Source organism: Rhamphochromis longiceps, linkage group LG17, assembly GCF_057381845.1.
Source record: "Rhamphochromis longiceps isolate RC_006_pf linkage group LG17, R_longiceps_female_GT1.1, whole genome shotgun sequence".
Lineage (NCBI taxonomy): Eukaryota > Metazoa > Chordata > Actinopteri > Cichliformes > Cichlidae > Rhamphochromis > Rhamphochromis longiceps.
In genome coordinates, this window is record NC_140573.1 from 4,319,567 (window position 1) to 4,343,151 (window position 23,585).

At 41.4% G+C, this 23,585-nt stretch overlaps 1 protein-coding gene across 9 annotated transcripts in view; it reads left to right on the forward strand.

The window, feature by feature from the left end:
- Positions 1-23,585, forward strand: part of nav3 (neuron navigator 3) — a 405,702-nt gene that overhangs the window by 268,577 nt on the left and 113,540 nt on the right. For all 9 annotated transcript variants that reach the window (XM_085385777.1, XM_085385778.1, XM_085385771.1 and 6 more), the window contains 2 exons: positions 7,865-7,982; positions 11,706-11,758. In XM_085385777.1, coding sequence (XP_085241903.1) covers positions 7,865-7,982; positions 11,706-11,758 — 171 coding nt within the window. The remainder of the gene's footprint in view (positions 1-7,864; positions 7,983-11,705; positions 11,759-23,585) is intronic.

Below are 23,585 nucleotides of genomic sequence, written 5' to 3' on the forward strand. Positions count from 1 at the left end.
GTTGTTTTAGGGTGGATTCTTTTGTAAAGCACAGAATACGGGTGAGCCACGGAGAGCTCATATATTTGTGTAACTGTGTGCGACTGACACTATGCGTGTCTTTCACCGGCACAGTGGTGGCAGCGTCTGGATCACAGGCCACAGAGCCGGCAGGCCAGACGCTGCCTCACTTGCTGCGGTTTCCATGGTAAAGTATTGTACTGTTTGCGTCTGCGTGCGCAACCGTCTTATAAACCTCCATGTGAGCGTGCACTGTGCGCGTGTGACCTCGCCGGCATCTGTTGCAGTCAACATGTACTTTGGAGGAAGAGATGATTCTTTGAGCACACAGCTGCGATTTAGTGTGTTTGTGGGACTTGTAGTAATTTTCTTTTAATCCCAGTAATAAAACCTACTGTAGAGCGAAGGACATTATATAACAGTGGTAAAATAAAATGATTCAAAAAACCGAAAATATATGACTAAAGTTTATGCATATAATAAAATATATGAAGTTCCTTTATTCAGAGAGTATAGGAAGAAAGACACTGCCAGATTCCATAATACACACTTACTCATGCCTGGATCTGAACGTTGCATTGTAAATATTGTGATTTCAGCACCTCACCTTTCTGTTTTATAGCTGTGCAGTTTCAACGATCTGTTAGACCTGAAGATGATGCAAATCTACTCCTCTGGCTCCTTGTTTGGTGTCACAGCTTCTAGCTGAGAGTGTGTTTGGAGGTTGGATAAAAATGACTTTCTCAAATGGCGGTCATGGGGTTCTGTCTTATAAACATAATTTAGCTGCTGAGTTGATCCAGTGATAGTGTGCTTCGTATAAAGAATCTCACCCCCAGCGGTCCGTTCATCTCGTAGCGAAGGTTAAAGTTGAGCAGAAAATGGATTCTTAAGTGCTGATGCTCGTAGTCACAGCCCCAGAGTTATATTATACTTGGTGTTTTATAGTTAGCGTAACATTTAGTTTTTTTTGTGCCAGGCTGGCTTTGTAAAACAGAATGATAAGAGATATTTGAGCCTTTTTCCTGGCACAGAGTGATGGAAAGCAAGATGTAATAGTTCCCCTCTGTGCTACCTTAAATTTTGCTGCTTTGGCAAATGATTGTCTGTAATTGGTGCTTATAACCACAGACAGTTTATCAAATTGGCCAACAAACTCATCTCTGTCTGAATACGGTCTGCCTGCCGCTGTCTGTCTCTAAATTGTGTTTGTGCTCATCTGTCTCGAGGCTGTTTTGGAGCTGCCGCTTCTTTTCCTTTTTGTCTGGCTAGCATCCCTCTCTCACTCTCCATCTTCCTCTCCTTGCTCTTTGGCCTTCAGTCCTGCTGAACTACAGGAGATCAGCGCTGACTGACGCGCACAAGCACATCCAGCATGGATTGTGTGTCCAAACCTCTCCCAGCCGTGCAATTATGTCATTTTCTGCTCAGGGTTTCCCCTGAAATGACAATGTGGCTTGGCAGATTGTGGCATGAGAAAGTGATGACTGAATGTTTCAGGTTTTAGCAGCATGTGCTTCTTTAGTGTTATCGGCTGATTGCAGTGATGTCATGTGGTCAGCACTAGCCTGAAAGTTACAAATTACTGCTTTGACTCGTTTAGAATAGCTTAGAAAATGTATAAAATGTACTCACACTCACATTCTACTCTGGTGCTAGTACTGCATGTCCATTGTCTGCCATGGAGATGCTCAATAAATTTGAGTGGTATAAATGGATCCAGCTGGGCGAATTTGCAGCAAGACGTTGAAACAGACACACGTTTAATCGGTTTTCCTTGGAAAAGATAAAGCCAAGCAAACAGTGATGCACACTGAATAAATTCACAGGAAATGTTGAGTAATACTTTTATTTAAGAGCCCAAGAGCAGAGAATTAAGGAGAATTGACTTAATTAGCCTCTTCTTCCTTTTCTTTTAGGCTTGCATAAACTGTTGTTCTCGTTTATTCTTTAATTTTTATCTTTTGTGTTTTGTCCCCGGGTAACTCTGATTCACCATTCTTGTAAATTGAACGTGACTGTTCTCTCAGCCCCACATATCTGAACCCAACATATCCAGGCTTGGCTGTGATTGACAGCTGGCATAACAACAAAGGTGCTTCCCACTCATCCCGTTCATGGCCTCCAGATTTTAGGTCCAATCCTGTATTTTTCTGCAGAATTATACATCCTGTAAATAAAGTTCTTATTTTTGATCCCTCATAGCGCCAGGCTGGCCACAAAGAAACTTTGAGTCTATGATTTGTAAACTCCCCCCACTTGGGTTTTTGCAAGATTGGAGTAAAACCTGCTGGATGGCCGCCTGCTCTTATTACCTCTAGATTAGGTGGGCTTGAAGGTCTCTCTCCCTCTCTCTGCTATGCCAGAACAAGATAATGAAGATGTGAGGTAACATTTTGTGAGTCAGACTTATCCCTGGAAACACCAGGAAGGTTTTCATGGTAGAAATGGCTTCCAGCTGCTTTGATAATGCAGCTGCAGATTGTCAGTTGCTCCCATTCCAAAAGTTATTGCCCTGAAATGTCATGGCTCCCTCTGGTTTGGAAGTCGTCTTCAGCAGAACTTCAGAATGTCGAGCGTTATGCAAGTCATTGTTTTTACTGAGCCTACAGAAACAGATTGACGCGTTTGCTTCCTCCAGAATTTGCTATTTAAAGAGCATCGGCTTAGATGCACTTTACATCTTAAAAAGTTCAAGCCACTCAAACTCGACAGTCAGAAATGATGACCTCCACTCTTCCTTAGCTGGCTCTCTGTAGCACACTGCTTTCAAATTTAAAATCAGTCATTTACTGAACTTTCTTCAGCACTACTTTGCGATGCCTCACTCTACTTGAATAAGTTTACTGTTACTTTATTGGATTGTCTGACATTCTCTGCGAAGAAAGACCTGTGCAGGATTTGATGCTTGAGCTCTGCTTTAACATTCATGTGCTGAAGTGCTTACCTTTATAGAGCATTTGCAGCCAGGTATTACAAGCACAGTGCCAACCTGCTGACTCTTCTGCTGAAATTATTCTTTCGCACATTCAGGAGAAGAAATTGTCAAATTCTACTTATTTGGATCCTATCAGAGATCACCTGTCAGCTGAACAGTACAACCAGTACAGATTTTCTGTTGAGCTAGAGCTTTTGTGGATATCTTTTTTTTTTTTTTTTTAACCAGTGTTGCTTCTGTCTGATCCAAGCAGCCCTTGGTTTGTCATGAACCAGACGTAGATGAAGTAGAGAATGGTGGCGGAACCATTGATTCCATTGGCTCACTGCTCGTTTACTTAATGCGGCTTCATGTTGTGTTTAATTACATTTAGGACCCATGCGGGAGCGGCACTGGTGCCAAGTTGGTTTCTGAGCCAGTGCAGCCACAGAAGAGACGTCTCTCTCCTGGCTTGCATATTTCAAACGGCATTACACAGCTAAATGTCCTCCGAGTGACTGTGTATCTGCTCCAACTCCTTGAATGCAATTAAGCTCTTAATTTATTAGACAGCTTTGGAATGATGCCCTGATTAAAGAGGCCATACATTAACAGTCATTCAGTAGAAGTACATTAATGAATACAGTGAGTACTTTATAGGTGAACTTCCTCTCTTCCCCATTTGTGCCTCATTCCTGCATCTCATCTTTCTCTTTTTACCTGGCTCCCCCCGGAGGCTGAGCAGCGCCACTGCAGACTCTGCCAATAGTACCTGCGTAGCTGTAGTCACTGCATTGTGATCAGGACTGTTGAAGGCAGTTTGTCTGCTCCGGGGGTAAGAGCTGCTTGTTAGTAGTATTTGGGAAGCCTGGTGCGCTAGGGGACAAGAGAGGTCTGCAGAGCAGGTGGAGAAAAAGAGGCGAGAGCTACTTCATGTGGTACCAATAAGGATAAGATCACCAGAGATACTGGACTTCTGCTGATTGATGCTGGCTGCCGAAAGAGAGAAAGAGGAAGGAGGGTGGCCAGGAGGAGGGGGAATAATTGTGTGTGTTTACTTGCATATGAGAAGCTGGGGCATTTGGAAATTGTATTGTATGCATGCGTGTGTTGTCTCACCCAGCATGTGTGTCAGTCTATGATGTCAGTAGTCTCAGTCAGCACCACTGAAGGTGGCGTTACTGCTGATGTTTTGCCTCTGTCGTAGTGCCAGCTGCTGCTTCCCAAAGCAATTGGGACTCAGCGAGGAGGGGTTAACGAGTACAGGAGGCTGACAGACTCAAATGGGAGTGAGCCGGTGCTCACACAGTGACAGGAGGCAAGCTTCTTGAGAAATGTTTCTTTGATGTGTGCGCTTTGTCAGAAGCTCAGAGAGCAGAGAAGAGATAGTAAGACCAGATGGTTGAGGAGACAGGTGAGGAGAGCTCCCAGGTCAATGTTGGAGTCAGGACTAGAGTTAGATTTCCAAACATCGGCTTGTTTCATTCTTACCTTTTTCTTTCTAACTGAAGTTGGAGTGAGAAACGGAGAGTCTTTATTTCTTTTAGTCTCTCTTCATGTTTGCCATGCTGTGCCTGAGCTCTACTGAAGTTTATTTTTTTCCCCTCTTTGAAGCCGATCAGCTGACTGCAGATATCCCAAAATGCCCAGACACAGATCTGGAACAACATAAGACGGTTTTTCCTACAGCAAAAGGCGTTACAGCAATGTCTCCGTGTGTCATATAGTTTCATAGCTTGGTGGCATTGTGGACAAAAGCAAAGTGGGTTTTCCAGTGTGGTGGTGTATGCTTTCCCAACATATTTTAGTTTGAATGTGAATCTTTAAGCAAACACTGTTCAAAAGTGGGATGGTTAGTAGTACAAAACAAACATTCGAGGTGACTCAGCATTTTTGAGTAAGCTGTCACAAACTTGCTTACATTGTACAACTCACATTTCCTCCACAGGAAAAGTGAATATCTTAGTCCACTTATGCAATAAAGTAAAAGCAAGGTAAAGTTTGTGGTAAGTTTTACTAAAACTGTCGCACAAGTCGATCTGTTTGTACAAGTGTTTGCAAAATTCCCCCAACCCACACAAAATGTGTAAACTAACCTGTTTATTTTGTGTTTGGAAGCCATTTCAATCAATTCAGAAATTGTTTGCATGTTCATTCAAGTTATTGTAACAGCGTCGCCTTGGTCCCCGATTTGATATTTCATCTGCCTCGTTTGGTCTGTCGAGCATTCTTGGAATCTCATTCAATGAAACATTACAATTATCAGTCTGCAAGAGGAACTGCCACATCATGGCAAACAAAGTTTAAAATTCAGAAAGTAAACATGTTGATAATGCACACCTCTGAAGATGTTGTTTACATTAGAGTCATACCCCTCAAGGAGCTGCAGCAGATGCAGAAGCAGCTGGCTATTTTAGCCTTAATTTCACCCAATTTATTGAATCTGCTGAGTATCACACCTTCCTCAAGGGATTACTCCCTCCAAGTTCATCCACCTGTTTTATATTTGCAAAAACAAAAGTTCTTTGGGCTTCCCTGAGGTGTCAATACACTGAAAGCAGACTAATTCTGATTCATATGAAGCATTTAACCTTAACACTGCTCTACCAAAGAGTGCTGCCTGAGAGAGTCTGACCTCTGTTAGATTAATAGATGAAACTTGCATCTTGACTCTCTGGTTATGCCTTCTTCTTCTGCAATGGTCCAATGGCATCTAACTGGAGAATTATTGCCACCAGCTGTTAAATTTGACAAACTGACCAGTTCAATGAGTAGAAGTGAATAATTTGCCATTTTTTTCTTGATTTTTTTTTTTTTTTTTTGAATTGTCTACCCAAGTGTGTCTTATGGAAACTTGACCACTGCTCACATGAGTGTGTCTGGTTGCATTCCCCCGCAGAGGCCTTAAACATCTCTTTCCTTATCCTTAAAAGGGAACAGGAACAGAAGACGGTGGCTGCTAAATATGACACAAATCAAACCCCCGTTCCTTCATCTTTGGTCTTCAGTTTTGAGCTTGTGTCGACTAGATGACCTTAGCAGTTGAGCAGATTTTGCAAAAGCCTTATTGAAATTTCCTGCAGCCTGCTGTGATTGTAGCTGCCACACACTCTTTATTCCTTTTTTTCCACACACTTCGCCGCCCCCACCCCGTCTCTCTTTCCTGTTTGTTTACTTGCCCCCCGATGGGACGCGGTTTGCATTTACAGTGTGTTTTTCAGTGCTTCTACGCAAGTCTCCTCATTTGCGAGCGTGCGCCTCTTTTTTGCGACCAGGTCTTAACGGATGTCTGTTTTCCAGCATTCATATTGAAACGGGAGTTTCCCCGATGACGGCTCTCATTTTTTCTGGGTTACACTTTACGACTTCTCATCATGGACAAAGTTGCTGAAGGAAACCACAACAGATACAAATGTATGAGAGGCGGCAACTTTAAAGGAGCAAACTTCCCGCTTCCAAGAAAAAGAAAAGAGCGGGGGAGAAATGCTTTTAATTGGGAGCAGCGTGTGAGGTAAATGAGGGGATGTGAGGATTACTTCAACATGGGAAATGGTTGGCTTTTATGGAAATTTCTTAGGAAATGTCTCAAATTTGAGCTGCTGTGTAGCTTCATGTAGACTTGTTATTCATGATTAAATCTCAAAGTTCAACTCAAGAGAATCTGATCCTTTTTTAAGTTGTAGATTCCTACCCTAATTGGATGATCTTACATTTTTGAGGGGATTTTCCCTTCACAAAGTCATTCTTGCTGTTTAGGTCTGTGTTGGATTTTTTTTTTTTTTCATCTGGGATTACAAGAACAGCTTTAGCAAGCAGCGCTGTAGCAGTTGGTGTCTTTATATGGGCTGCTGCTGCATCTCCATTCGAGCCTTTTAGGACGAAAGACTTCATCTATGGCTGTCTATTAAAATCTGCATCAAATGCACCCACATCAAGAGCTGGTACTGCTGCCTGACTCTTAGTCAGAGAAGTCTGGAAGGAAATCTTGAAGATTGAAGGGCAAGGGTAAAGTTTGCAAGCTAGAGGGAAATCCTTGGCCCTGCATAGCCACTGATTCTTCTGTATAGTGCATGGGGCCAAGCACTTGGAGGCCAAATGTGATTCACATCTTTCATCTCTGGAGCCTGGTGAATGTGCAACAGCTGTCAAGACTTATCTGCATCTCAACAGACAAAGCTTCACTTATCAGTCAGCTTATGGGCTTTAATGAAAGATAAAGATTCTGTTAAGAGTTTTAGGCGACAATGCAAAGGATTGTATGACTTGCTGCCCTTCCAGGTTTGAAAGATTCAGTTAGGAAGTGAATTCACCTGTTCCTGCAAACATCTGGATCTGTGTTTTACACATCAAGGAAGACTTTTCAAATCTGTTCTGAGTTGTTTCAAATTTGTTTAGCAGTGTTCTAGTTTTCTGGGTGTTCATTAAATATTCTGTATAGAAACACAGAGTAGTTGTGCAGTCTGTCATTTTAAAATCAAATGCCAGCATCAGATAGAGAACTAGTATTAAGGATGAAGTGTGTGTTTGTGTGTTTGTGTGTTCGTGTCTGGGCCCGAATGTCAAACCTTGATGAAATATTTGTGCCTGAGCAGCAAAGATGTGCAAGGAATCCGAGTGTTTGAACATTATTCCCTGGCAGGCATTTACCACTTTTCTTGTAAAGTGTGAGGAGCAGAGCAGAACGCTGTTATAGGATGGATGGCGGGGAGGGGATCTCAGCACTGGTTTTGTGATTGAAGGCTATCACAGTCAGCAAGGTTCAAGTAGCCTTTAGAGCAAAGCCACAAAACTCAGCATCCCTTCCTTTCTGCCATTCAGTGTACAGTCTTTCTTAACTTTTCGACATCCCGTAACTAATGTTATGATTTGTTGGGATCCTGTGTGGTGTAACTAATGGGTCTAAAACAATACACACAAACTGACAGAGTGTTTGTTCTGTTGTTACAGATCTACACAGACTGGGCCAATCACTACCTGGCCAAGTCTGGCTGTCCGCGTCTCATCAAGGACCTGAGCCAGGATGTCACCGATGGAGTCCTGCTGGCACAGATCATCCAGATCATAGGTGAGCATCTGTGTGTGTTCTCTTTCAGTGTTTTAACTTAATCCACTTTTGTGCAGATCACAGTTAAAAAGGTAAAGTAGATACAGTCATGAAGAGACAGAAACACTGACTTCTCTCATACAAACAGTGTACAGTCTTGCTTTGAGTCTAACTTTCAATATTTAAAAAAAGAATATTAATGAAGTACAGATGGATGAAGCCCATGTATTACCAACAGAGTGTGTGTGTGTCTATAGTTTGCTCTGTTTGGTGGATGAATCGACCACCCACTCACTCACACAAACACACAGACACAGTATTTGAGCTTTGTTGTGGTGAGTTGGAGCGAAGCCGTTTCTCAGTCTGAAATTTGGGCCAAATCACAGCAGCTCTTTCTTGTTTTGGGTGCTGGGCAAACTATAAGAGCACAGATCTATAACTCACCCATGGGTGCAGAGGCATGTGTCTCCCATTGGAGTACAGAGAGTCTTTACTTCTCTCTCCCTCTCTTTTGGTCTCTTTTTTTCGTGCCTCATGTCTCTCTGGCTTGTTGCACCCTGCTTCTCTCCATCCTTGATTCCCTCACTCTGTTTTTTTCTCCTTCTGTTCCTGTTTTCATTTGACGACACCTTACTGTGTAACATGTGTGAGAGATTAGGATTAAATAGATGGAATAAAACTGCAGCTGCTGATATCGGTCATGATTTTTGCAGTCTCAGCAGAAATTGCACAGAGAAGGATTGACTGAAGACTGGCCAGTGATGTTGTTGCAGTGGGAGGCAAACAGTTTCCTGACACAAATAAATAGACCTCCTATAAATTTTGGGATAAGTGGATAAATTGGGTGGATCAGGTCAACTGACTGTTTCTATTTGGTTTTGTACTAACTTCAATTTCAGTTAAAATACAATTGTTATGAAGACTCAGAGTAAACCTCCTCCTCTAAGACCAAAATCCTTCCAGTAGTTTGAATAAAAGGTGATCCCAATCTAACATTACAGGGGTTCCTCCTTTGCCTGTTTTCCACCTTTGCACCAGGTTTCTTATTTTTTAAATTTAGATTTTTTTTCTTTTAATTAAATGTCAAAATACAAAAAAAGACACAAGAAAAAGTCAGACAAAGACATGGAGTGAGTATGTGGATCAGACACATCAAATGATTCTTTTCCTTTGTCTTTGGATAACAAATCATAAAAACAGTCCAGTTGCTTTTTTGGCATCTTACGTTTACAATTAACTCTACAAAAGCTTCTCAAAAGCAGAGGTGTCCATCATTTGTTCAGTGAGTTTTTAAGATTTGGAAATAATCTCAGAGTCTGGCACAAGTTACAAAACACACCATTGATGCTCTCACAACAAACCTATTCAGCTGCAGTAAGGCACCCCAGAGCCTTGCTGACATTGGTGGTCCACACAATCCCAAACATCTTCTCCAAAAAGGAAATACTTTGCAGCATTCCCAAAATGCATGCACATAAGTGCCTCTTTCAGTCCTTCATTTCCAGCATAAACCATCTTTAATCAAAACCATTTTATGTAAGGGAACGAGGATAGTAATATCAACTATTTTGTATTAAATAAATTCGCCTTTGGCTTCCCTGGCAAATTTCCGGCTTTTGGAAATAATGTTCTCCGATGACTCATCATGGAACGTGAAGGTTTTTTTCCCCCCAGGTTATCCTAAGACTGCTGATGTTCCTGTTTGTCCAGGGACACCTTTCATACCATGAGGATGCTTTGTGGTATATTGTTGGAAGTTGTAAATGACACAGCATTGGGATAGTTCCTCGATGCAGCTGGATATTTCTTCTTATATAATCCCTTATTTGTTGGCATTTCCAAAAATTACCAGATCCCACCAAATTCTGTTTTTCCTTGAGTGTAATAAATAAAATAAAATCACCTTCTTTGAAGAAACCATCAGTTTTGACACAATTTCTTAACCACTGAGCCCCACAAATAGTCTGTTTATACCAATTCTTATTTTGGTATTAAACCACATAGAGGAGAGATTCTACATTTTTATACAATACATTATATTTGTTCACATTGTCATAAAATTAGGTTTACTCCTGCTTCATAGCTTGAGTTTATACTTATAAAGGAGTAAAGGGAGAGGGAAGTTCTCTTTCAATCAAGATCCAGTTCAAACTGAATTTTTCCCAGTCCAGTGTTTGGCCAGCTCTGCCATTTCGATGACGTGCTGTAGGATCCTACACGTGTGGCAGTGATAGACGTGCTAATTTTGTCCAGAGTTTCCTCCATTCCAAAGAAACTGTTTGATCGTATTATTATATCCAAATAACAACTGCTGCAGAATACACAGTGGATCCATGCCAGTTGTATAATTTATCTGTGGGGCTATAATCATCTTTCCTGTTTACCTTCCCCACAGTGTGAGTTGTATCCTGCTCTGATTATCCAAATTAACTTTTGATTTTATCTAATAGAATTTCTAAATTAGTGGCAATGATCTCTGAAATATTGGGATTTAATTTGATTCCCATGCATTTCATTCCTTTAGACAGCCATTTGAACTTCAATGAGGGCAATAAATTAAGGAAGCAAGCTGAAGATGTTGGCATGGCTTCTTTGGCTTATGGCATTTAATTTTGCAACCAGATTATTTAAAAATCCACCTCCAATAATCCTAATAGAGAACAGGAGCATCATTGCACCAGGTTTCTTGACATTTGGCTTTGTGGTGTTTGCATAATCTTGCTGACAGACAGACAAAGAGCAGTAAAAACATACCACCGCCTCAGCTTTGACTTAGCAGAGCGAGAAGGGACCAAGTAACCAAGCTGTTTTCACACACACATGTCAGGACATTTTTAAAGGATCATCTATCAAAGACGCTGACAAACAGTGCCATCCTGACGTTGTTCAGCTTATGCATTATTTTGGACGGCAGTAACACATGTAGTGTTGAATGAGCTGCTTATAAGCCTGTATTCGGTTAGACCCTGAACACAGGGCAGGACTTCAGCAGCCAAATGCAGTCCCTGCTGCCATGCTAGCTGCTGGTAGTAAATTCCTCCCAAACTGACAACTGGCTAAGCTGCCTGAAACCACACAGTAATAATGAGTAATTCATCACATTTTTCAAGTAAGTTACCCAGCAGTGGCTCTTATATAATAAAGTATTAGCATCTTTCAGACACTTTTCTCTCACACAGTCTTTTTCTTCTTCTGGCATCTGTCATAGCTTGCTCTCTCCTTTTTTCTCCATCTTCATCAGTTTGGCAAAACTTTGTGTGGGACTCTCTCTCCTTTCTTTTAAACACACACACAGACACACACATGCACACACACTTTCTTGTCTATGTGCTTAGTTTCTTCCTTTCTGCAGTCTGTCTCACTAAATCTTCTCCTGTCTCACTTCCTTACTCTCACATTCACGCCAGCGTCTCTCCCTCTCTCCCCCTTTCTCCCACACACACACACACAGATTGAAACTTTACCCCTCCTGCAGACAATGAGGCCAAGCTGGCCTGTCAGTAACTCTCTGGCGGCAGCTGACGAATTAGGTAGCTTTGCTTCCCAGACCTCTCCGGAGTTGATCTGCACCTTAACTCGCGCATGTGCGCTCACGCACTCACTCATGCACTCTCCAGCGCTAATCTCAGAGTTTTCCTGCTGTATTTTTTACCTTGAACTCAAAAGTCCCTGGATGTCAGGATGTTAAATTTCAGTATGGGTCTACTGTAAAAATCTCATGTCTTCATTTCCTTTCTCATGCAGCGAATGAGAAGGTGGAGGATATCAATAGCAGCCCCAGGAGCCAGTCGCAAATGGTGAGTGCATTTTAGCCTAACTCTTATATTGTTTTAAAGCACTGTTGCATGAGAGCGGCTTGTTAATGAAGAGTATTTATCTGGTAAGACAGATTTGGCAGCATTTAGGAGATGCCCTCATCAACAGCGACTGACAGCATTATAAACCTGTGGATATAAATATATTAACAGAGACAGTGTTGTCATGAGCAGCTCTCACTTCTATTTGGATTTAAGTGATCAAGAGCTAAGATAAAGTAATGGTTTCATATATTATTTGAGTGAGAAAAAGTTACATTGTATAAAGTACTCACACTTGGTTTGAGTTTGCAATCTGTTGGTTTTGTGCTGATTTTTAAATGCAGACTGACTAGTTAGCAGTAGTAGTAAAACTGATTCAACTAGTTCCCTTTATAATACGCTTTGCTGTTGGCAATTCTTTCACCACCTCTTGTATATGCAAAGTCTCACTTCTCCTGAACCCAGCCACAGATTTCTAGCAGTAAATAAGAGTCATATATGATCAGAGCCCCTCATGACTCTTGTTTTTCTGGTCAGAAAGATGGTGATGACCACTTTAACCGCAGTTGACCAACTGACCAAAAACAGTTTCATCTTGGACTTCTTTGCCATTTTGAAAAATCTGTATTTCTGGCTGCTCTGCGGCTGAGTGGTGTTGGCAGTGTCGTGTTTCCCCTCTGTTAATGAGATGACGGCTGCATAACCGCTGATTTTCGTCACTGTGAGATAATTACCCCTCACTTTAACCAGAGTTGACTAAGTGTTTATGTAGTGTTGGTTTGCCCTTGGCATCTGCCCTCCTGCCATTAAAAGTGACTAAAGCAGTTTTAGCTGCTCTGGCTTGCTTTCTTAATAAAACACTGGGGGCGACGAGTGTGTTTGGTCCCAACGGCGTGTGTCCTCTGTGTGTCAACCTTTGTCATAGGTGTACCACAGTGTCTCTTTGTGCTATTTTCTCATATGGATCAATTTTAACAGATGGACTTCCACACAAGGCAAGAACATTTATTTGATAAAATCACTGTTTCTTCCCAAAAGCATCCCATTACCAGAATGAACCGAAACATATTTCTACAACTTGTTTCACACAGCAGTTTTCAGCTGTTCCATGGTGAGTCCAGCTGTGGTGAAAGCAGACTGTGCACTATGTTGGAAAAACAAGTTTAAAGAACCAGGAAGGAAGAAAACGTTAGAGTCATCAAGACCTTGCAGACCCCTAATGTGTGTGAGAGTTCACTGTGTTAAAACCTGCAAAAATAAAACTCTTGCAAATGTATTTTTCTTGTCACATAAAATGATTCTAGTCCTGCCTGGAAACAGCTGAATCCAGACTCTTGCACTGGTCACTAAGGGCAAGCTTCTGCAGCAATGCAAGTATGTTTCTCGATACGCCAGCGTTCGCTCCGGGTGTTTGTGTGTGTTCGTGCAGTTTGCTCTTTGTCCCAGTCGCTTACTAAGCCCATTGATCCACCACCTGCTCTGACTGCAGAGGGTCTGGCCAGCTTGGGAAAAAGAAGTTTGAGGAAGCACAGTTGCTTATAGAGTGAGTGAGAAAGGAAGGAAATATCTGTCACGCACATACAAACAACTCTACAACGATGCAGCCAACTAGCAGTGTTTGAAGGTTTTTACAATGGCAGATACTGTAAAATAGCAGCTTGCTAATTAGGATATGTGAAATCATGTTAATCTTACATTTAAATTACGTGTTAAGCACAAAGCACTCTAAGCACCAATGTGTGTAAAGTGAAGCAGGAGTCTGTTAAGTTCACGCTAACCTTCATGGTCAGGTGGATGCAGCTTCTATGATTTTGTCTTTCTTTTCATGTACAGTTAAATTTTCAGGTCCCGTTTCAGATTGTAAAAGACTCAAAGTATTGTGAAACAACGCTAATAATCAGTTCTTACTTCATTAAAACTTTATGAAAAATAAAGTTAATTAAAGCTGCAAGCAGCGTTATGAGGGCCCTCGCACCCCCGGCGCGTCGAGCCACGCCCAACACCTGAAACCAGCACGTCCGATCTGATGTCACATTGATGGAATTCATGCATTTAACCACCAGCTAACATTTCATCTCATTCATTCATGATTAGTTAGGCGTCCCACTAGGTGGCGCTCTATTACTGACAAATGGCATAACAAACATTTCCGAGCTCGAGTCTCATCACGCCTATGACCTTTGGGAGAGATTGAACATTGTGTTTTTGATTGACAGCAGATTACTGCTTTTTGGCGAGTGATTGAAACCACGTGCCGCCATTACCACCCCGTTTCCCTGAACGCAAAAAGCTTCGCAATTTAACATCACAAAGGTCTTTAGATTCCACACACTGGAGATCGCATCAATCTGATGAAATCCCTTGGAGGAGTTCGTCAAAGAACGGTGCCTGAAAAGAGGGGAAATTGTTGCCAAAATTGCACATTAATTTTAAAATGGCTGACTTCCTGTTGGATTTGGGATATTGCTCCAAGAGACTTTTTTGTACATCTTAATATCTTCCATAAGCTTACCAGGTTTCAGACTCATACATAAAACACAGAGCAGGGGCTGTGGTTTTGAAATTTTGTAGGGGGCGCTGTGGAGCCATTTTGGGATATTCAATGAAAATGATCACATAGCAAAAAAGCCCTCATCACATTGGAGGTATGCACCAAATTTCAAGACTTTTTAAACTTTCCAAGCCCCTGAAAACCCACTTCATTGTTCATGGTGAACAGCGTTGCCACCAGGGTGCGCCGTTCAGTTTAAAGTCACAATTTTCGCACTAAAGCATCATGAAGGACTGATTGTGATATTCACCGCTTTTGAGGTGGCCACGATGAACCTGTGAAAATCAGTACAACAAAATTAAAGCCATGATATTTCCTGTTGCCACTAGGTGGCGCTGTGCGTATTCCCGACAATGGGCACATCAATCCGTTCAGGGCGGGTCTGACATCATGCCTGTAAAGTCTGGTACTGATCAGACTGGATTTCATTGAGTTATACCAATTTGTTTCTTCATGGCGTGACATCAAAGTTCGCCATTCTGCTGGGGTCACACCCTTTCGCGAAAACTCAGTTTTCACTGTAACCCAAGACCAACTTCTTAAGGCTTTCCTGGAGAAATTTGAGGCTGCAGATGTCACCCATCACAATACTGTACCCCAAAGTGTAAAACATGACATTTCCTGTTCCCACTAGGTGGCGCTGTCCCTGATGTCAAATATGGCAGTTGAAATATGTTCAGGGGTGGAGCCTTATCATATGTGTTCACTTTGGTCAAGGTCAGAAAATGTATGACAAAATGAGAGGCAATAAGATTTTCATGGCGAGACATCGAAATTCGCCATGGCGCCACGGCCTCACCATATTGTGAAAACTCAAAAGCTCCGCAATTTAACATGGCCCAGGTGTGTAGTTGACACTGACCAAAGATGAAGCTTATACGACCAAATCCCAAGGAGGAGTTCGAAAAAGTTCGAGGCATGGAACTGGCAAAATTAGAGCCAAAATGTCACCTTCACGTCCAAATGGCGGACTTCCTGTTGGGTTTGCGTCAATGGGCCCACAGACTTTTGTTCGTCTTGGCATGATACACATGTGTGCCAAATTTCATACATGTAGCTCAAACGATGTGGTCGTAGGGCTGCATTTAACAAGGCATAGGTGGCGCTGTAGAGCCATTTCCCAGTGCTCATATGTAAAACCATTAAAATACACAATTTTTCACCAGACCTGGCATGTGTGCAAAATTTCATGAGTTTTTGACCATGTTTAGGCCCTCGGAAAGGCCGTTGTTTTGCCTGAATAATAATAAGAAGAAGAAACGGAGCAGATACAATAGGGCCTTCGCACTCTCGGTGCTCGGGCCCTAAAAACAGAAGTCACAGTCTAATGTGTGTGTTCACGTAGCAGTGATCAAGTCCAGGTTTGCCCATTGGCTGCTTTATGTTTTGTCTGTATGAACATGATCCCAGATTGCAAACTGCTTTTGCCTTGGCTTCACCAAATGAACTGTATTACCCTAAGAGATAAATGTGATAACACTTGAACATATGGTGGCTTTCCGAGAGCAAAACAATGTTGTTTGGGTTGCCTATCCTGCGAGCTCGACCACTAACATTAATTTGAAACATAAGTTACTCACTGACAACTTTTCCCCATATCAAGCTATTTTTTTCCTCACTCTTGGCTGTGTATTTATGACATGAGCTGTGAATTTTGGAAATCTGCCACTGGCCACCTTACACCTGGAGCTTAAACGCCTTGGCCAGAGACATGACAGTAGCAACAGCTGTCAGTGGAGGGACAGATGAGTCTGATTTACTTCCTCTGCACAGCTTTTCCCCCTCATTTGGGACTTTAGGCGGTGATCCTGGAGTCACAAGCCTGTTTCTCTAACTGGTAGGTCGCTGGCGCTCTGTCGAGTGGAGCGAGGCCAACTGAGCAGCTGCTGGAAGATGATGAACAGAAACCAGCACGACATCAGCATCTGCAAGCTCGTCTGCTAATCTACATACATAATGCGCTCTTTTTTTCCCCTCTAAATCCTTGTTCACAATACAAAAAGGGCCACAGGTCAGTTGAAATCCAGTCACTTCCAGCAGTTTTTTGTTTTGTTACAAACAAAAAATGTTGATATTTATTTGGTCTTTGAAGTGAATTGTGTAAAATGTGCGTTTCATAGTTATCTTCTACAAACAGTCAGTACAGTCCAGTCATTTTCCCCCTTCTCATGTTATTTCATGCAAGCATGCTTTATCATACAAGTGAAGGGTAAAATTTAAAGTATATTCCATTGAGTATAGATTTCACAGTCTTTGCGTTTCGTGTTGACCTCTCACACTTAGCTAGCCAGCACACTGTGGAAGTCCCTTTCCATCGCCCCTGAGTTCTTGGCCCTTATAATTACAAGACTAAAGGGTATTACCTTTGACTGCTCATGGGCTTGTGGGATAATATGCTGAAGAACAGTGGAAGTATGAATTATTAGAAACTCTTTTCAAGTTCTCTTCACTGGTCTAATTTGCTCTCATTAAGAACAATATGTTAAAGAGTCTGATCTTTGATCGCCTTACTAATACAGTGTATAACAAAAGCCTCCATTTATCTCATGCATAACACTGAAATGGAGATGGAAATAGCACAGCTGAAGCACAGTTAAGCTTAACCTTTTAAATAATACACTTGAAGTTATAGTTACACTTATTCTCATGTCTCTTATATCCTCTTTTAGATGCTTTGATCCTGGACTTAATCATTTTAATAATGCATACAGATTCCTTTTTGTCACTTGCAGGTGAAGCGAAAGCAAATTATATCAGACCTCTACTGTGGCCACATCTGTACTGTAAAACAAATGCTTCCAGGAATGGAAAACAGTTTTCTTGTTTGTTAATATGTTAGTTAATACAGAGTAGTGCTAGGCTACCTGACCATACCATCCACTACTGTATCCAGCGGGCTACTGATTTCAGCCTCAGAAGGAACATCTGCAGCCACTACAGTACCCAGCAAAGATAATGAGAGATTGTAACAACTGGGTTTTAATACTAAGAGGCTGTCAACCCAACAAAGTGCACTTTAGTTTCTTTGTTAATCTGTTTTCTGCTTTGTGATAACAATAGAGAGTAGAAACTGAAGGTTTGGGAATTACCAGTTTCGTTTTTCCCACTATAGTCTTCACCCCAGTATACTTGTAGTGAATTGAATGCTCTTTTCATTTTTGAATCTGGGAGACATCTATCTGCTAAATGCCTGTGATGTCAAGCTGTAAATGCATTCTGTGGATTAAAGGGCTCACACAGGGTTTTTGGTCATCTCCCTCACCTGCAGCATGCGCTGCTCTCCCTCTGTCATGTAAAACCTCATGCCCCCTGACAGTGCAGTTTCTCATAATTGTACAGACATCTAAAGAAATTAGATGCACACCCAGGTTTTTGAATTGAGCGAGAGATTCTCTTTTTTTTTTCCCCAAAATTATTTCTCAGAAGAATCGAGCTCAAACACGAGAACGGCAGGCGAGGGATGGCAGAAGAGGCCCATTCAGCAGAAAATATTAAAGCCTTGCAACACTAATCCACTTCATTATAGACAGACATCATTAGCAAACCACTGAGTGCTTCCTTGCAATACGGATGGACTGTGCAGTTTGACTTTCTCAGGGAGTGTGTGTGTGTGTGTGTGTGGCTTCCAGCGACCTCAGCAATGGATGTCAGGAGAAAACAAACATGAATGAATACAAAGATGCTGAGCTGCTGCATCAGTCAGGAGAAGGTTGTCCGGGCCCTGGTAGGAAAGATTCCATCAAACAACTCACCAAGCTAATCAACTCGTTCGTACTGCTTTTCATTTGAGCTATTGACTTTTCAAGTGTGTCGTGGATCATGTTTAGACTGGCTATTGGCAGCTCTGGACCTCCCTCAATATTTTTAGTTTTCACAATGCAAATTTTTCTCTTTTGATTAATTTGAAGTGATTGCGTCAAACTGCAGTACACAGTCAGATTTTACTGCACTGCATGTCTGCTAGAATACAGTGCATTTCACTCTTCAGGAAAAAGAAATCTGATGTGATATAAAAAGGCTGCTACTCAGACAATTTTTGTCTTTTTGCTTGTCATTTTTTAAAGTGCTTTAAAAAGCACAATATATTGTGAGGGAATGTAAGCTCCTCTGACTGGTATCTGAAGTACTGTTTCTATTTAGTGATGTGCAACAGACATTTGCAATTTTTTAATTACATAAAAACAAATCATAACCATGAGATTTCTGTGCTGTTAACCTTTAAAGAGTGCTCAGTTTGAAGTAAACACAACAGCTTAAGTTAGTCAAATGTTCAGCTTAAATGTCGTGGCGAACATGCTCAGAATGGCTACACTATAGTAGAAAAGTTGCTTCCTTACATTTCTTAATAAATAATAAATTCTTGATGCACTAACACATACACTGTCTAGCTGAAGCTGGTTTGCTCAAAGTATTTGGTCATTAACTAAAGTATTAGACAAAATAACATTATTAGCTGAGTGCTGCTAGATGAGCAGTTAAAAGATAATGATAGTTTTTAACTAACTACCCACTCATCCAATCACTGATGCATTTCGGTACCCAGAACAATACTGCTTGCATGGCACAAATCTATGCAGTCAGTGACTACAAATCTTATAAATGAACCAGATATGATTTGATCAGCATAGTTATTTACAAATGTATACTTTGAGCGTTTTAGCCTTTCTCTCATGATTAGACTGGGTGTGTGCTGCAATTCAGGGTTAACTGCATCTAGGGTTTCTTGGAGACTATAAAAGTCCACCAGTTTCATCTGGGCTCCATCTGTTGGCAGCTTGCACACCAGCCAGACGCGAGGACGAACAGCACGAGTCGCTCAGTGGCATTATCTTCACTGGCCTGACGCTTCGTCGTCGGCACAGCTCGCTATTAATCTCTGGATCACTGTACAGGGTGCACACTCAACTAGAAGCTAACATTTGCTGGAACTACATTTGATATTTGAAATATTGTGTTTCAGAGTGGCATTGATCAGTGGGAAAAATCACTACTGTAATTTTGATCAGCAGTAGTGAACTAACTAATCATCATCACACAGCTGTGCAACACATGCTTCTACTGTGATGGGCCATCAAAGCCAAAACAAAGTCACACACGTGACGCAGAGCTTGTATAGAAACCTCTCAACCCGGTTTCACAGCAAAACATGTATTAGAGATGCCGGTCCACCGTGTCCATTTCACGCTTTGCCTCTTCAAAATATAAAGCAGATACGAATGCAGAAGCTGCATTACCAGCAGGGGGAGATATATTTAAAGCCACAAAGTCGATAGTGAGCAAAAAACATGAAGTACAGTCCACGCCTTTAATCGTCAGAGTCCATTAAGCAAGGGAGCTAATATGTCTGTTTAAACACTTTCCTGTGATTATTTTCATGTTGGCTTGAAATAAAATATCTCCCTCAGCTGTTGCCACTGAAACTTACTGCAACTGCTACTGCCTATTACATGCTTTGTTGTGATATCGGGTTGAACCTCTGGGTATTTGCGCCACTTATAATTTTAGAGGCATCTTTTGGTGTTTCCTAATCTTTATAATTCATCTATGTAACGAGCTAATTTTGTCGTGTTCATGTGGACGTCTGAGGAATTGTTTAGCTTTTAGCAAAGTATACATTCACAGAACTAGAAATCTAGTAAGAGCAGGTCTTTATAAGTGAAATAGTGAAAATCTGCAATCTATTTCAGGATGACTAAATCAAAAATAAACTCGGGACCAAAGGTCTAAGTTTGATCTAATTTTTACTGGATCAGGTGCAGAGACCCAAATGCCCCAGCATCTGTGCTTTGATGAACAATATTTGCTTATCTATCTCTGCTCTTTATATGTGTTGAAGCATCCATGTGGCATATGTCTTTTTCTCTGTTGTTTTCTGGGCATCGACGGACCCCCTCACATGGTTGTGGTATAAATGGAGCACCTTGGGGCTCGTTACAAGCTCACTTGTCTCAATTGGAAGCTTTTAATCACTCATTATAGCTGAATGGTATCGGCAAATGTTCTGTAAGGGAGCGAAGAGCTGGCTTGTTAAATGGGCACAGTGAAGCACTGCTAAACTTTGATCTGCCTCAGTTTGTTTCACTGTGAAATACCAGCTGCAACCCTTCTCGACCGACCCGTATTCCCTGTGATTGTTTCAGTTTGGGAATAGCTGTCCTCTACCGATTCACTCACCCTGTCCTTAACCTGTTTTTTGCTTGCATGGGTTTCTTTAATGCTTTTTTTCTCGTGTCACTCTTCAATCTGTCTTATTCTGTACGTTTATACCATATGACTCACTGCCAACCTTCAGCTTGTGCTGTTACAGTAGCTTCCCTCATCCACCTCCCTGCCCTCAGTGACCCTTGGCACCTTCCCCAGCCACGGGCTGCATGACTTTGGATGTGTCACTGCTGCAAATGGTCCTTAAGCATCATTTTCATTCCTAGCTGCCTGAACAGAAAGTGGCTAGCTTGTAGTATGCTCAGCCTTGCAAAGGAAAAAGGAAAAACTGTGTTTCACGTGTTTACAGAGTCAAAATTCATGATTTTAGCAGTAGTTTTGCATGGGAGTCATGTGATTCCTATGTTTTCATTCCACTGGCTTTACACAATTAAAAGTAGTGCCCACTCACTGCTTGTACAAGGGAATATTTAAATGTCTTAGCAGTTCTTTGTGATTACAGCTGATTTATCACAAAGTCTGTTCAACAAAGGACCTACTATAACATGTCACATCTCTGCAGATTATTGGGGTTTAACCACAAATGTGTACACCCAGCTTTTGGTTCCTAAACAGCCGCACTGTGCTTGTCCTTATTAACCAGTGAAACAGAAAACAAAAAACAAAAACAAAAAAAAAAAAAAAAAAAAAAAACAGGACCTGCTGTAAGTGGTGTTATAGTTCAAGGAATTTAAAGTAAAAATTTATGGCCACATTCTGACCACTCCAGCAGACTAAATCATATCTGACATTCAACATCTGTGAAAGGCTGCTGTAAAATCTGCAGCACTGTTTTATCTTCTGTGGCGGGTGAGAAGAGAGAAGATGCTGCGGCGTGACTTCTGCAGCCTTGAGAAGAGTTTCTCAAACCACTATTTTAGGTTCAGAAGCAAAAACACAGCCTTATTGTTGGTACTCGCTTTTTAAGACTCCTGTAAGACTTCTGGCATCACAACTTACTAAGTGGGACCCATTTACATATGTTTTAGGCCAATGAATTATTCCCATTATTATTTTTCTTCTATAGGTTGTTTTATTGTGTTGTCATAAATAGTTATATGTATCAGTCTTTAGAGATATTTGAAATGATTTAAATGAGGACAGGATTAAACGAGATAAGTAACAGAAAGGACATCTAATATGGTGTGCATAATAAAGTAAAACAGACACATTGAATGTGGCGAGTTAGAAGCAGCTTACAGACAGAGCTTTGAGGCATTTTACTGAAGGACAGAACTCTCTCAGCTGATGGAGCAGAAAGAGTGGGTGAGAGAGTGAGTGAATGGCAGCATATTTCACTCCTGCATCACTGCTGCTCAGCAGGTTATACAAACACAGGCCTAATAAGTGAGCATCTTAACCTCACTGACCCTTGCAGGAGAAACAGCCTCAGCCATGACTGGCAGACAAATCTGTCACCTGTCAACAGTAATACCATCCATCATGTTGGTGCCGTTTACCTTCTTAGAGCAGGACTGCAACAGTGAATATGAGGAAGACAAAGGACATACCTGGCGTCAGCCTAAAAGCCAACAAGAAATACTTGTCTTCTAGTCTGTGACAAACACCCTCCGCTCCTCTGCCCTCTTCTGTGTTTGCTTACTCTCTTACACAACAAGAATACTTCTGTTTCTTCTGTCACTCGCTGACAGAGTTATTTGCAAAACCATCAGCTGGGAAGAGGTTAAGTGAGATTGGTTATCTTGATGCCATTCAGTATGTTTAAAAGGTGTGCTCCATTAACCAAATAATGTCACTCCACTGCTTTTCAGCTGGGACTAAAACTCGGAATATTTTAGTCTCGGCTTTGATTAGATTTTTGACTCTTCTTTTTAAAATTCATCTCTTCTTAGTTTATAGGATTATAAACAATTTTTTTGTTGTTTCTTTAGCTGATCAGCCATTTTTGGAGAAGTTCTTGGATATTTGCATTCAAAATAAAAGAACTCGCTGATTCTTTCCTGATGTCACTGATGTACAATTAGAGTTTGTCCAACTGTAGCTCAGACTGAGCCGTGCCCAAAATGAAAGAAAATAAAAGGGAGAACAGACGGATAAAGGGGGACAGATGAAATGACAGTAGGAGCAATCTTTGTGTGTGCATTGCATCACTGTTGTAATATTTTTTTTATTACTCCATCATTGACTGAAGCGATAATGAGTTTTGACTCAAACAGCGAAAACGGATTTAAAGGGATTAGGCCAGACATTGATGAAGAGACTTTTTTATCCATAAAACATCTTTGTCTGCCTTGCTTTCACTCTCTCACACATGCAGACACACACCCCGTGTGTGCAGCAGATGCACAAAGCCACATGGAAGACCTCCAAGTTATTTGATGCTGTAAACACTGGAAAATGCGCCACCATATTTAATTGAGACATCCATAGATATAGGTTTGTGCTGGCACACACATGTTGATTATACATCATGTGTGTTTACGTGCTGACTGAGCTAGCGCTGCATCATCTTCAAAGGATTTTGCTAAAGCTATATAGTTTTATTTACAGGAATATGAGGTACGATGTGATAAAAATCAGGAACCACTTGAATTGAATGATTTCAGTTTGGTTTTCTTGTGTTAGAAAAGTTTTATGACACAGAGCTTCATAACATTTAGGCTGCTGTGAATACAAAACATCACCTCTGTAAGCCTGAGTGAGCTGGATAAATCTGGGTGTGTGAGGTTCACTCTTATGGTGATTTAAAAAATGAGCAACAACCACAGATCTTCAGCTACAGCAGAGAAGGATTTCAGACAGGGTAAGGGATTATGGCGACTGATGTTGTGATCAATATTGCACCAAATGGTTCTTCAGCCAGTACCAGATGAGAGGAAAAATTTCCTTTGCTGTGGGTTTTGACATGATGAGCGATGATCCCTGGATTATGAGACAGAATGCTTTAACCCAGCCTGCTCTTTGCCCATCAGCTACACTAAAGTTCTGTTTCATTTTATCCGTTTTGATTCATTGTCTGTCAGCAGCTGCCTGCTGTGGATGCGTTGATAGTGACAAGATGGGGGTTTAGGACAACACCAGTGGAAGATAGAGTGTCAGACCCTAAATCTGATG